General features: G+C 38.4%; 1 protein-coding gene across 1 annotated transcript in view; it reads left to right on the forward strand.

Annotated features, from left to right (window-relative positions):
• The window catches only part of LRP2 (LDL receptor related protein 2), a 200,754-nt gene that overhangs the window by 94,850 nt on the left and 92,218 nt on the right, over positions 1-13,686 (forward strand). The window contains exons 20-29 of the mRNA XM_059167105.1: positions 1,372-1,509; positions 1,895-2,176; positions 3,642-3,881; positions 5,053-5,172; positions 5,286-5,402; positions 7,384-7,761; positions 8,972-9,220; positions 10,594-10,805; positions 11,553-11,737; positions 12,768-12,996. Coding sequence (XP_059023088.1) covers positions 1,372-1,509; positions 1,895-2,176; positions 3,642-3,881; positions 5,053-5,172; positions 5,286-5,402; positions 7,384-7,761; positions 8,972-9,220; positions 10,594-10,805; positions 11,553-11,737; positions 12,768-12,996 — 2,150 coding nt within the window. The remainder of the gene's footprint in view (positions 1-1,371; positions 1,510-1,894; positions 2,177-3,641; positions 3,882-5,052; positions 5,173-5,285; positions 5,403-7,383; positions 7,762-8,971; positions 9,221-10,593; positions 10,806-11,552; positions 11,738-12,767; positions 12,997-13,686) is intronic.

The raw sequence follows: 13,686 nt of genomic DNA on the forward strand, positions 1-13,686 counted from the left end.
GCCTTCCCATTTATTCACTCCCTTTTCATTAATGATGTCAGACAGCCATTTGCTGTTACACCGGAACATTATAACAATGTTAAATTTTCTCTGCTCTTGATAAAATGCTTTGGGATTGAATAAAAATGCAGCTTCAATACCTTTTTGCTTTATCAGTATGAAAAAAAATTTGGTGTATACTCATGAAAAAAACACTGTTTCCCAAATAATAATAATAGTAATAGTAATAATAATAATAATAATAATGTTTCTCAACACTGCCCTCATTGTGAATTTTTTGTGGAAAATTCTTTGATTGCATAACATCACAGAAATCATCATTCTTTTGAATGAAAGGCTAGATCTGCTTGACTGTGCACCACACAGGAGTGAAAGGTTTATTGAACTTCTTATCTATTTAAGTTTAGTAAGATACCTTCTTGAGTGGTGGGACTCAGTCTAGATAAGATTTAGTAAGTCAGTGACTGATTAGCCATTGATTAGGCCACAGATAAGGAAAACTGGTCTAATGATAAAATTTGTGGCATTTTAGGCATTTTTTGGTTAGCTGGGAATTTTAAAAGTATCCTTAAAGAGAAAAATTCACTGATTCTTTAAAAAATGTATACGTTCCCTGCTTCAGTAGTTAGTGTAAAGTGAATATGACTAAATTTTTGAAGTTTAGAGTCTTATGAATCCTCTTTCTCACATTTTGAACTTCATGGAAAAGGACTATAGCCGTAGAGGTAGGCACACTACTGTGAATCATTTTACTGATCTCCAGAGCTACAGCAAAAGTTCCTTTTTGTACCAGATCTGTATTTTACCATTTCAACAGCTTCCTAGTAAAGTTGAGTGTAAAAAAAAAAAAATTAGTGTCCTCAGTGAAGACATAAGATATATAGAATGGTCGATCTGAAAGGGAGGTTAGAGATTTAGTCTGTTTTCTTAATTTTACCAAAAACAAAACAAAGCTAAACAAAAAAACCCTCGCACAGTTAAGTATTTTGCTTGTAAGCACTCAGAAGTCTAGTGCTTTAGCTAGAATAAGAACTCAGTCATATGAGGCACATTCAGTGCTCTATTGAATAATCCAAAATTTTATTTTTACTTAGGGAAATCTAAACCTAATGTCTATTAAATGCTGTCCACATACTCCATGCATGCCTGCCTGAACTGGAAACCTGGTATCATTAAATATATCATCTTTGCCTTGTAAAGAGTCATTCCTAGAAAGTAACAAGTCACGGAAAACGATCACAGAATCCCATTACAGATACTTACTGGAAAATCTTCTTGCATTTGCAAAAGTGTTGCAAGCATGTTGTATTTCCCAAAAGGATTTATAAGGGAGCTGTGATGAAAATACTAACCACTGGTGTTTCTTCTTAGACTATGTGTTTTTTACTGACTGGAGATTGGGTGCTATTGTTCGTGTCAGAAAAACGGATGGTGGAGACATGAGGGTTATCCGAAATGGCATCGCTAATATAATGCATGTGAAATCATACGATGCCAACATTCAGACTGGTAAGATTGCCACGTTTTTTTCACCTGATTGTATTTATTTAACATGGTGGCTTCTTTTATCTTTAGTACTTGCAGTGTAGGATAGCTCCTGATTGTTACACATTCCTGTCACCTAGATAGTTAAAGAATGTAAGACTTAAAGTTTCTTTTCAGCTCTGTTAACCCTAGAAGTATTGCTGGGAAAACATATTTTAAGGACTTTTCTGTGTTTGTACTGAATGTTATATTTGGCATGTTGATTTCCAGAAAGAAGCCACTTCGTAGTGTTGAGTCGTAGTTGTTTTCCTTCATAGACTACACCTGTGATCCACCCAGTGGAAGTGTACATAACTCACTGTTGTCCCATCCGTGCCCCACCCCCCCGCCCCTGGCATTGCTTTTTCAGGTTCTAACTACTGTAATCAACCCACACATCCGAATGGTGACTGCAGCCACTTCTGCTTCCCGGTGCCAAATTTCCAGCGGGTATGTGGTTGCCCGTATGGAATGAGTTTGACTTCCAATCACTTGACATGCCAGGAAGACCCATCCCATGAACCGCCCATGGAGCAGTGCGGCTCCTTTTCCTTTCCCTGTAACAACGGCAGGTGTGTGCCCAGTCACTACCGCTGTGATGGAGTAGATGACTGTCACGATAACAGCGATGAGCACCTGTGCGGCAAATTCAGTAAGTAACTTACACCCAGGAGAGACTTCTGTGATGAGCAGAATACAGAGAGGTACCCCCCTCCTTTATTTAAAGGTTGGGTTGTCTCTGTGGGAAAAAAATCATCTGGAATTTCACATTTTAATATGTAGTCCAAGGCCTTAGGAATCTAGGTAATAAATATCATTAATAGATAATGTTACCAGTGATTTCTGCCATTGATTTGGACTATATTGACTAATGGTTTTTTCCCCCTGACTTTGCCTGTTGGATCACCAGTACATCATGACATAAGGCAAGCACGTCAAAAAGTCATATCAAAATAAATAGGCTATAATCTTTCATATATATCTGAAAGGATAGTATTTCAAAATAGGTACTTGGAATCATGGCATTTGAAAAAAATCTATGTGCTACTTTCCCTTTCCCCCACTTTGGAGTAAAATAGGGCTGAAATGGTGGTCTTAACATTTATATTTTTCTTTAGTTATAATCTAGTCTACAACCTTTGGGGCCTAATGAATGCTATTGCAGAAAACAAAAGCATCCCGTTAAAATGTAAAATGTAAAAAAAAGAAAAGTAAAAAAGAATTGAAATCTAAGAAATTTCTATCAAGGTGAGATCAATGGTAATAATCTGATTTTTTTGGAGAGAAAGAAGAGGGTCAGATTTGAAAATAAAAGTGTGCACTTGCACTTATCTGAAATTTCTAAAATTTTCTCTCTTTTGTTTGTTACTTCCTGTCTCTGAAAGTACCCATTTTTGCCTGAATATTTTATGAATTTGCATTTCTTGGATGGCACATTTTCAAGGTTTCTTCAGAAACTGTGATTAGAGGAACTAGCTTAGAAGTAAGGGATGGGCCTCAGATCACACCAACTAGAGATTGAATATGGGGCTGGGTCCTAAGTCTCCCAAAGCCTCAGTTTCCTCATCTTTAAAATGCAGATAATTCTGCATACTTCCCAGTATTTATGTGAAGATTAAGAGAGAAAAAAAATACGAAGCACTTAGAGAAATGCCTGGTGTATGATAATTGCTAAAGAAATGTCCGCTAGTGATGATGAGGCTGATGATAAGGACTTGCACATTTCTTCCCTTTTTGAATTTTTACTTAATTGATTTATTTATTTATATTTTAAGATTTTATTTATTTATTTGACAGAGATCACAAGCAGGCAGAGAGGGAGGCAGAGAGAGAGAGGAGGAAGCTGACTCCCCGCTGAGCAGAGAGCCCAATGTGGGACTCGATCCCAGGACCCTGAGATCATGAACTGAACGAAAGGCAGAGGCTTAACCCACTGAGCCACCCAGGCGCCCTCTTTTATCTCTCTTTTTTTTTTTTAAATTAAGTTCCGTTAGCCAAGCTCCTCTTCTCATTTGGTATATTGCTCCCGTTGAAAAAGAAGAACTGGGTCTTTCCAAGCTAAGAAGGCGTCTGACATAGAAACAAACATCTTGGTGACCAGTTTATTTTCATTGTAGATAATTCCTGCGCACCTTCCGCCTTCACCTGTCGAAATGGAGAGTGCATCCCCGCACACTGGAAGTGTGACCAGCAGTTCGACTGTGTGGACGGCAGTGACGAGGAGAACTGCCCCTCCCAGGCACCCGTTTCCTGCCCTGCATCCTTCTTCACCTGCGATAATCACCTGTGTATCCCAAGGAGCTGGCTCTGTGACACAGATAATGATTGCTCAGATGGATCTGACGAGAAGAACTGCGGTAAGTTCGGCACGGACTTCCGTTGGTGGGTCAGCCTAGCGAACAGATGTCAACAGTCAGGAGGCCTTGTGCACTTTCCTCCAAGGCTCACAACAGTTTTCACGATGTCGTTGTCACGTCTGTTGTATCTGTCAGTTCCCGTATCAATTGGCTGTAAGATCAAAGACACCAGAAACTTTTGATTGCCCCTGAGCCTGGAGTTCTGTGGATGCAAAACAGGGATCTGGGTCTGATGTCTTAACATCCAGACTCGAACTGGGAAAGAACTGCTCCACTGACTTTTCACATATTTAAGGCAAATTTGTTTTTTTCTAAATCATATAAATGATCCAGATATTTGGCTACTGGTTTTTCTTCTCATTTCATAGAGGCAAAAAGGGGATAAAATACAGAGGCATGGGAAATTTAAATTTCCATTAGAGCTGTCTGCCTGCTTTTCATCTTGATAGTTCTGATTTCTTTTAGGTTACTGTTTTTGTGTCTGTAATCATGGTTTAGGGTGGAATTCCCTGGAGGAACGTCTAGTCTTGGTTGCATGACTTGGCTGCATGACTTGGCAAGTCACTTTCCTCTGTAGCATTTGGACTTTAAGACCTCTTTTAGCTTTCACATTCTGTGAGTCTCTCTTTAATACGGCTTCATGAGGATGGGGCAGCCAGCAAGCACATCTGACTCAAAGGCTATGTCTCTTCCACATGGTGAGACCTTGGTTTCTAGAATTAATTGTTCTGCTTAGACTTTGGATTAAATGCAGTCGTGACCTGTCTGTATACTGTGGCTGCTAGGCCTGTGGGTCTTGCCAACCGTGATGCCTAGTTGGGCTCCATTGCTTAGCATTGCTGTGGAGCCACAGACTCTGTCCGTAATACTCATGAGGTGTTGTCCAGTCCAAGTTCATGATGCTCACTCTGAAAGTGTCGTCTGTTTTTCAAAGTTTAATCACAGATTATAACTCTGACCTATCATCTTTTTATTCCTCTTTCTAAAAAACTGTCCTGGCTTTGCGTGCTCTTTCTGGGCTGACTTTGGCAATGTGGCCAATTTGAAAGAATTTTGGACACACATACAAATGAGATGACTTGTGTATCTCCTTAGTGTTTTGCAGTTTGGCTCTAGTAAGCACTGAACAAGAAATAAACCGTTACTTGATTTTGTTTTTGAATGACATTAGAACTTACAGAGACATGCATGCCTACTCAGTTTCATTGTCCTGATCATCGCTGTATTGACCTATCTTTTGTCTGTGATGGGGACAAGGACTGCGTTGATGGATCTGATGAAGCTGGTTGTGGTAAGTAGATTGCTTTATTTTTATTCTTGATGTTTAAAAATAATCTCAGTGTTTAGTGGTTTTCTCCTTGAGCTAATTTCTAATGCTTTTTTTTTTTTTTCCCTCATTCTTAGTAATTAATTGCACTACTTCTCAATTCAAATGTGCCAGTGAGGGTCGATGTATTAGTAACATATATCATTGTGATGGTGTTTTTGACTGTGATGATCACTCTGATGAGATAGACTGTCGTAAGTACCATATATCTATCTGCATGTATCATTTTTCTTAAAAGATTTTATTTATTTTAGAGGGCAGGGGAGAGAGGGAGGGTGCTAGCAGGAGGAGGGGCAGAGGGAGAAGTAAAGAAAGATTCTCAGGTAGGTTCCATGCTGAGGCCAGAGCCCAGAGTGGGGGCTGGGTTTCAGGACCCTGAGATCTTGACCTCAGCTGAAGTCAAGATCAACCAACTGCACCACCGAGGTACCCCTGCACGTTTCAGTTTTATTGGCATTGATACTACTGCAGGTTTTCCCTAATTTGGATAAACTTTGGAGGGAAGACAGCCTGAATTACAAACTATTATCAAAGGATTATGGTATTGAACACACAGTAAAGTTGACTAGGTATTTCCAAATAATGACTTAAAATTTGTGAATCAAGTGGTTGTATAAATGGGCATGTTCTAATAGTTCTTAAGTAGGTTAAATATTTTTTAGATATTTTTGTTCTTACTATTAATTTTTTCTAGGATATCCTAAATTAGTGGGTTTTAAGTTTTGGGGGCTTCCTATACATAAAGATGTCTTAATGGTTTCTTTGAAATCTCAGTAGAGAGATCAAATTATGGTATAGATATGGTGTGAAGTGGTATTTAATATTGACTCAAATGAATTCATTTCAGCTAGTATTTGTTGAATATCTGCTGAGATGTTCCTTAGAGTAGGGTAAGAGAAATTATGTAATATAAGAGATAACTGAAGCAAAGTATACAGTTACAAGGGCCTTAGAAATGGTACAAGTAAAATTCAGTTGAGGTTCACAGAAAAGAAATTCCTTCTGGTCCTATGATTCAAGGAGAACTTCATGAAATATAAATCTGATGGATCTATAATCTCCATGGTCCGGAGACCTATAGTGGACGGGAACTCTTATTGCTCACTTTTTGTGTTAAATAGATTTTATACTGTAAATAAATGATCGTTTGTTAGAATAATGATGTTTTGGATCATAAAAAGTAGATTTTTATTAATTTCTTTCTCCCCAGTAAGGAAAAAAAGTGTTTAAATCTATGAATACAAAGAAAAGTTAAGGGGGGCCTGGGTGGCTCAGTAAGTTAAAGCCTCTGCCTTCAGCTCAGGTCATGATCTCAGCATCCTGGGATTGAGCCCCACATCAGGCTCTCTGATCAAGAGGGAACCTCCTTCCCTACCCTCTCTCTCTGCCTGCCTCTCTGCCAACTTATGATCTCTGTCAAATAAATTTAAAAAAGAAAAAGAAAAAAGAAAAGTTAAATAAAATGTATATTACTTTATAGATGTGTACTGCACCCAGAAATTCTTAATCACTGATTTCCTGTTTCATGTTGAAAACATGAAAACATGAAATTCTTCTGTGATGGTTTGTGGTTAAACTGTCAATTGCTGTTAAATTGTCAACTGGCTGTTGCTTGACAAGGTCCCTGGGAGGAAGCTTGGGTTTACCCCTGTGAGATAGGGAAGCAACTTTTATCTCTCCAGGATTGCTCAATGAATAGTGGAAAGTTTACAAAGAAGTAAGGATTTACTGTCACCTTTTGTTTACATGATTTGTGCTGGTTTCATTGGGTATAGGTTGCTTGAGGGTAAATTAATAACATCGAAATATATGATACTAAACAATGAATTCAGAGTAACAAATTAATGGCTGTTTAAGCTCTATTGAAATGCACTGGTGATTATTTAATAAAGAGGCAGACAAATTTTATTTAACCTGTAATTGAATGAACATTAAAAACATAGGAAACAGAATTTTATTTTGACTCAGGAACTTCTCAGACACATAAAGATTTCTCTTTACCACAGTGTTTGAAAACCCTGTATCATTTGAGACTTTGCTGTTTTAACTTGTCATAGTCATTATCATAAACCTACCATTGATCCAAAATCATTCCCTCTGAATCTAGGAATTCTATAAAAAGGATTATGAATTCACTGCATTCACAAGCCCGTCTCCCCCTTGCATTTCTCTTAGCAACTAGGCCTCCTGGGATGTGCCACCCAGATGAATTTCAGTGCCAAGCAGATGGTGTCTGCATCCCGAAGAGCTGGGAGTGTGATGGGCACCAAGACTGCATCTCTGGATCTGATGAGCACCATGGCTGTCCCCCCAGGACCTGTCCTCCTTCTCACTTCCTGTGTGACAATGGAAACTGCATCCGCAGAGATTGGCTCTGTGATGGGGACAATGACTGCAGGGATATGAGTGATGAGAAGGACTGCCCCACTCAGGCCTTTCACTGTCCCAGTTGGCAGTGGCATTGCCCTGACCATAACATCTGTGTGAATCTGAGTGCAGTGTGTGATGGCGTCTTTGACTGCCCCAAAGGGACAGATGAATCCCCACTATGCAGTAAGTTTCCTGACCACAGTTTAATGGCCATAAATTCATTCTGAGCGCACAGTAGCCTGTTGGCCATCACCGTTGTCTCAGTCACCATATAGCTTTAAGGAAGGGATTTCGGTTCCTCTAAGAGTTCAAATCTGTGTAGGATAAGCATCATGGAATTCAAATAAATCACCACTGGCTGCTATTTCTCATTAAATCCTTTGCACTTGGTTCTGTGTTTTTACTTAATTTTTAAAAAAATGAGACCAAATGAGGCCATTAGATTGTCAAATTAAAAAAAAAATTTTTTTCGGACTGTGGTCCTAAGGTTTTCTAACTTTAATATTTTCTAATTTCAATCACAACTTGCCACAAAACAAATGAAGTTCGGGGATTTGTGTTTGCTGTGATTAAAATCCTGTGATTGGCATGTGATCCTAATTGCTGTCCTTTCTTTCTTTCCTTTTTAATCAATGCTCACTCTCAGATGAACCCTGGCCAGGTATGATTGCAAAATATTTTAGATTCCTATGATTTTAAATGAGTTACGTTTGTGCTGAAGATATTCTAATCATTTTGACTGACTTCTCCCTCTAGAGCGTGTTTCATATCAGGACTCTGAAAAATAACTTTAGAGTATACACATGACAATGGAGGGCATTTGCATCCCAGGCATAAGACTGACTTTGTTCGGGTGGCTTCAGGCATTGCTGTTTTGGCCCGGAAAGGAAGCAATGGTGGCTTGCTGGTGGATCTGTGCCCTCTAGTGTTCCAACTGCCTTTCCCTTTTCCATTTATTCACTTTCATAGATCTCTGAGCTCTTGCTCTTGAATGTCAAAGTCTTACCTTCCATTTCTCTGTAGGTAGAAGAACGTCAGGAAGCAAGTGGGAAGTAATTTAAGTCTCTTTGCATGCTTTATCAATGACGGTTCTGTTTCTTGATGCTAGCAAGATTTTCCCAAGATTGTCTCACTGCACCAAATGGAGTTAGAATAGAGGGTATAGTGAAGAAAATGGTTTAAGTCTAGTAATTGTGAAGCACAGTAAGTCCTTGAGCAAATTAGAGCAGATACTGATGAGCCTATGGGACTTATCCAAGTGAGTGCTTTTCTTAGTTCTTACCTGGGTATTGTGTTGAAGGTGTCAGCAGGCTGTATGACAAATGTTACAATAGACTAAACCAAAAAAGCAAAGATTCCTGACTTTTCTCCTTTGTGATTCTCTTTATTCTAGACCAGGATAGCTGCTCAGATTCCAATGGTGGTTGTACTCATCAGTGCATTCAGGGCCCCTTTGGGGCTCAGTGCCTGTGTCCATCAGGATACCTTCTTGCCAACGATTCTAAGACCTGTGAAGACATAGATGAATGTGATGTCCCAGGCTTTTGTAGCCAGCATTGTTTCAATACGAGAGGTTCTTTCCGGTGCTGGTGTGATGATGAATACACATTAGACACTGACAGAAGGACTTGCAAAATTACAGGTAATGACTGAACTTGAAAGTGAACTAAGTCCAGCCAGTATAACAGCACACTCCAGAATTTAAGATCAAATGTTGCGTGCTGGTGTTTGACAGTGTTGGGAGTCAAATGGACTTGAATCTTAGATGGGTTATGTAACCTCTTTAAACCTCAGTTTATTATGAGGATTAAATAAGTTAATACTCATAAAGATCTTGGCATATTTTGGAAAATGGAAGTTTAAACATAAGTAGGTAGATGATTTTTCTATTATTTAAAGTACTATCAATGGTTTTTGTATTTTTTAAAAATGATGTCTATATCACATGAGTCAGTTCGACCAGTATTAATTCAGTTTCTATGATGTGAAATTGATTTTAGTATGTGTGAAGCTATTGATTTGACTGCTTCAAAAGGGACCAAATAAAGAAGTAAGAAAAAAATAGATGGTTCCTTTCTTTTTCAAGTAGGAATGTGGATGGTAGACAGTCCAGAGGATAAAGTTAGGGGTAACGGCTGTGTGCCCTGCTAAAACTTGGCGTCATTCATTACCAAAAAAGAAGTAGAGAGGGGATATTGAGAGATAATTAAAAGTCTCTGCTACAGCTCAGTGCCTCAGGCAAAACAAAAATATTTTAAGAATTAATTCCTGTTGTTAGGAAGCCTGCATTCCAGGAGGGAAGATAATATTCAAAAGTAAGTACAAAAATAACAAATAATAACCGGGAAAAATGCAAGGATAGTTCGTTCCAGATTGATAGTGAGACAAACATTGCAGTATAATTATGCAAGGAAGAAAGCTATTTTGGAAAAAGCTTATATTAAATACTCGTGGAAATCAGCTATTAAGATAAACATGAAATGAATAAATTATTTTTATAGGGACTTCTCTTTGTTTTTCCTAGTACTATAGTTTGGAGTTAAGTCTTCCTTCTATTATCAAAAGTATTGCATCAAATATTTAAGAGATGGTTTTTTTTTAATTTTTAAATTTTATATAAACACATAATGTATTATTAGCCCCAGGGTACAGGTCTGTGAATTGCCAGGTTTACACACTTCACAGCACTCACCATAGCACATACCCTCCCCAATGTCCATAACCCCACCACTCTCTCCCTATCCGCCACCCCATCCCCTGCAACCCTCAGTTTGTTTTGTGAGATTAAGAGTCACTTACGGTTTGTCTCCCTCCTGATCCCATCTCGTTTCATTTATTCTTTTCCTACCCCCCAGACCCTCCTCGTTGCCTCTCAAATTCCTCCTATCAGGGAGATCATTTGATAGTTGTCTTTCTCCGGTGACTTAATTCGCTAAGCATAATACCCAAAGAGGTGTTTTAATTGTGGTGGTTTCTCCCACATTCATTGACATTTTTCATCTTCTTCTTGGGCAGGATCTGAAAGCCTGTTGCTGCTTGTGGCAAGTCAGAGCCAGATTATTGCTGACAATATCACCTCCCACGTTCACAGTATCTATTCAATTGTCCAGAATGGTTTTCACATTGTAGCTCTTGATTTTGATTCAGTCAGTGGTCGTGTCTTTTGGTCTGACGGAAGTCAGGGTCAAATCTGGAGTGCGTTACAGAATGGAACAGACAGAAGATTAGTAAGTACATTTCTGTTGATCTTCAGCCTGACTAGTCCCCCTATCTTGGGTCTGTTACTCTTACTCACCCAGGAGAACAGGTCCTATCTCATCCTGGGTAGCTCTCCTATTCCCCTCTGGGCTGTATTGCACCCCAAAGGCCTGGATGTTCATAACTCCCAATATATACGGATATTTTAGAAAAGAATGTGGCCTCCAAAGGCAGATCTGTGATTCTGAATTCCAGGTCACATGATCCTGAGACTTCACAATTTTTTCCCCCATAGTCGATGAGAGCAAAGGAAAATATGTGGGAGTTAGTGGTTGCTTTTTCTTAGTTTTAGTCTGGTTATGTTTCTCGATCCATCTCCCACAGTTTGTTTCTTAACACTTGATGGTTGTGTTTCCTCAGCCCTGTAGGACTTAATTTTGTAATTGTTGGCATTTAATCAGTAAGGAGATTATTTTGGCATGTGAACATTATAAAGTTTCATAGATTTGCCAGCTTAGCGAATGGATAGAGCTTTTGTTTAAATGCAGAAGGTTTAAGCAGTAGAAGTATCCTAGAGTATTCAATCCTACAAAATGTAGTATATTTTTCTTGGAAAGCCCTACTGTTGATTTGGTGGTTAGCTACCTGGAAGACAAAATTTTCTCATTGTCATAAGCAATCATATGAGTTCAGTGTCTTATTATAGATTTTCATATAATTTCAACGTCTGTATCTATTATCTTTAGAATTCACTTTGTATTCATTTTTGTCTTTAGATACTTAACAGTGGTGTCACTATGGCTGAAAGTATTGTGGTAGATTGGGTAGGTCGCAATCTTTACTGGACAGACTTTGCTCTGGAAACAATTGAAGTATCTAAACTGGATGGTAGCCACAGGACCGTGCTGATCAGTAAGAATGTATCAAATCCAAGGGGACTAGCATTAGATCCCAGAATTGGGTAAGGCTTTTTTTTTCTTTTTTCTTTTTTAATGATACTGCTGTGACATGATTATGAGGGAAAAACAGTAATAACCTGATGTGGCTGACATGCATACCTCAACATTTGAAATGCAGCCTTGTTTAAACATCTCTGTAGAAATGGTAACCATCTAAGGGTTAATTGGTATCCTTCCTTTATCTGTTTAGTCTTCTTCATAAATCATAAGAGCGATTGGTTGTTCACTTGAAGAACACATGGATTCATTAGCTTGGTGATACAATTATTGAACCGATTGTTACAGAATTATATAATTAGGTCTCCAATGAATGCATATAATAGTATCCCATAGATGGGCCAGTTTATAACTTTGATATCTCATTGTTATACAACAGCAACAACAAAAAGCAAGATTTTCCTGCTTTAGTTTTATGTTATTAGAGTTCCCTTTTAGGTCATATAGGGAGGAAAGAGTTTGCTTGCTGGTCAAACAATGGGAAGGAGAAATTCTCCCATGTGCTTTGAAACGTTGGATGGCTTCCTTCCTTGAATTTACTTCAGATTCTCTAACTTAGATTCTCTTCAGTAGAATTGTGAGTTAGGCAGATGATACTCGATGGCAATGATGACTTTTAGGTATTGAGAAGTATTATACACCAGTGAAATTTAAGATGGATCTCTGACGATGAACAAGTGACTCTCTTATCTTAAAAAATGACAGCATAGATAAACAAGGCTAGATGGATGTTTATAGATCAGCTATTTGTGGATTATACAGAAACATGAATAGACATTGAGACATTTCATTGTCATAATGTTCTGCATGTTTTATGAACATTATAGAAACCCCCAGATGGCTTATGACTGCATTATGATCACAGTTTTACTTGGGGACACTGAGAGGCAGTCATACACTCTGTACAGACTTTCTCAACTGGAGATGATTTATTTTAAGCAGCACATAATGATGACTTTGTCTTACTTAAAGTGGCAGTTATTTTCCAGATTGAAATAATATCCTTTCCAGTTGGTAACAAATTTCATTTTGCAGTGACCACTTGATGTTCTGGTCTGACTGGGGCCACCAACCCCGTATCGAGCGAGCCGGCATGGATGGCAATCTGCGCACTGTTATTGTCCAGGACAAGATTTTCTGGCCCAGTGGCATAACTATTGACTACCCCAACAGACTGCTCTACTTTATGGATGCCTATCTTGATTACATAGACTATTGTGATTATAATGGACAGCATCGCAGGCAGCTGATAGCCAGTGATTTGGTAAGTTGACACAGAGGAAGACTAAACTTACGAACCCATAAGAGTAGCTTAGTCGAAAGCACATACAGTAATAAGAAAACTAAGAAATGAATTATTGTGTCTTAGACATTACCAGGTCAATCCAGGGACTGTCAACAGGAGTCAGGGCTTATCCATATTTTCTTACCAACAGAAAATAAATATTTTCATTCCAGTTCATGGTCAGATTGTACCATGTACAGGAAGGATTAATTGTTTGTGTGATTTAGTTGACCTGTAGATGCTTATCTGTTGCTTCTACGGTTTAGATAAGTGTGTTAAGCAAAAATTAATAATTTCATATTTAAATTCCTCAATTAATTCATAACCTGTTACATATTTCATATCTTTCATTGGAGTATAATTGTTACACAATGCGATATTGGTTTCAGGTGCACAACTTACTGATTAGACAATTCTGAATGTTAATCAATTTTTATTCAGAAAATGCCAGTGAATTTACTTTCACAAGTTAAATGGGAAAATACAGAAAACATGTATTTTACCAAAGAGCTGTTCCAGACTTCTATTTAAAATTGTCATTGTTGGAGTGCCTGGATGGTTTAGATAATTAAGGTCTGACTCTTGATTCAGCTCAGGTCATGATCTCAAGGTCCTGAGATCTAGGCCCACATTGGGATCTGTGCTCAGCATGAGTCTGTTTGGGTTTCT

The sequence above is a fragment of the Mustela lutreola genome, chromosome 3, assembly GCF_030435805.1.
Source record: "Mustela lutreola isolate mMusLut2 chromosome 3, mMusLut2.pri, whole genome shotgun sequence".
NCBI classification, from domain to species: Eukaryota; Metazoa; Chordata; class Mammalia; order Carnivora; family Mustelidae; genus Mustela; species Mustela lutreola.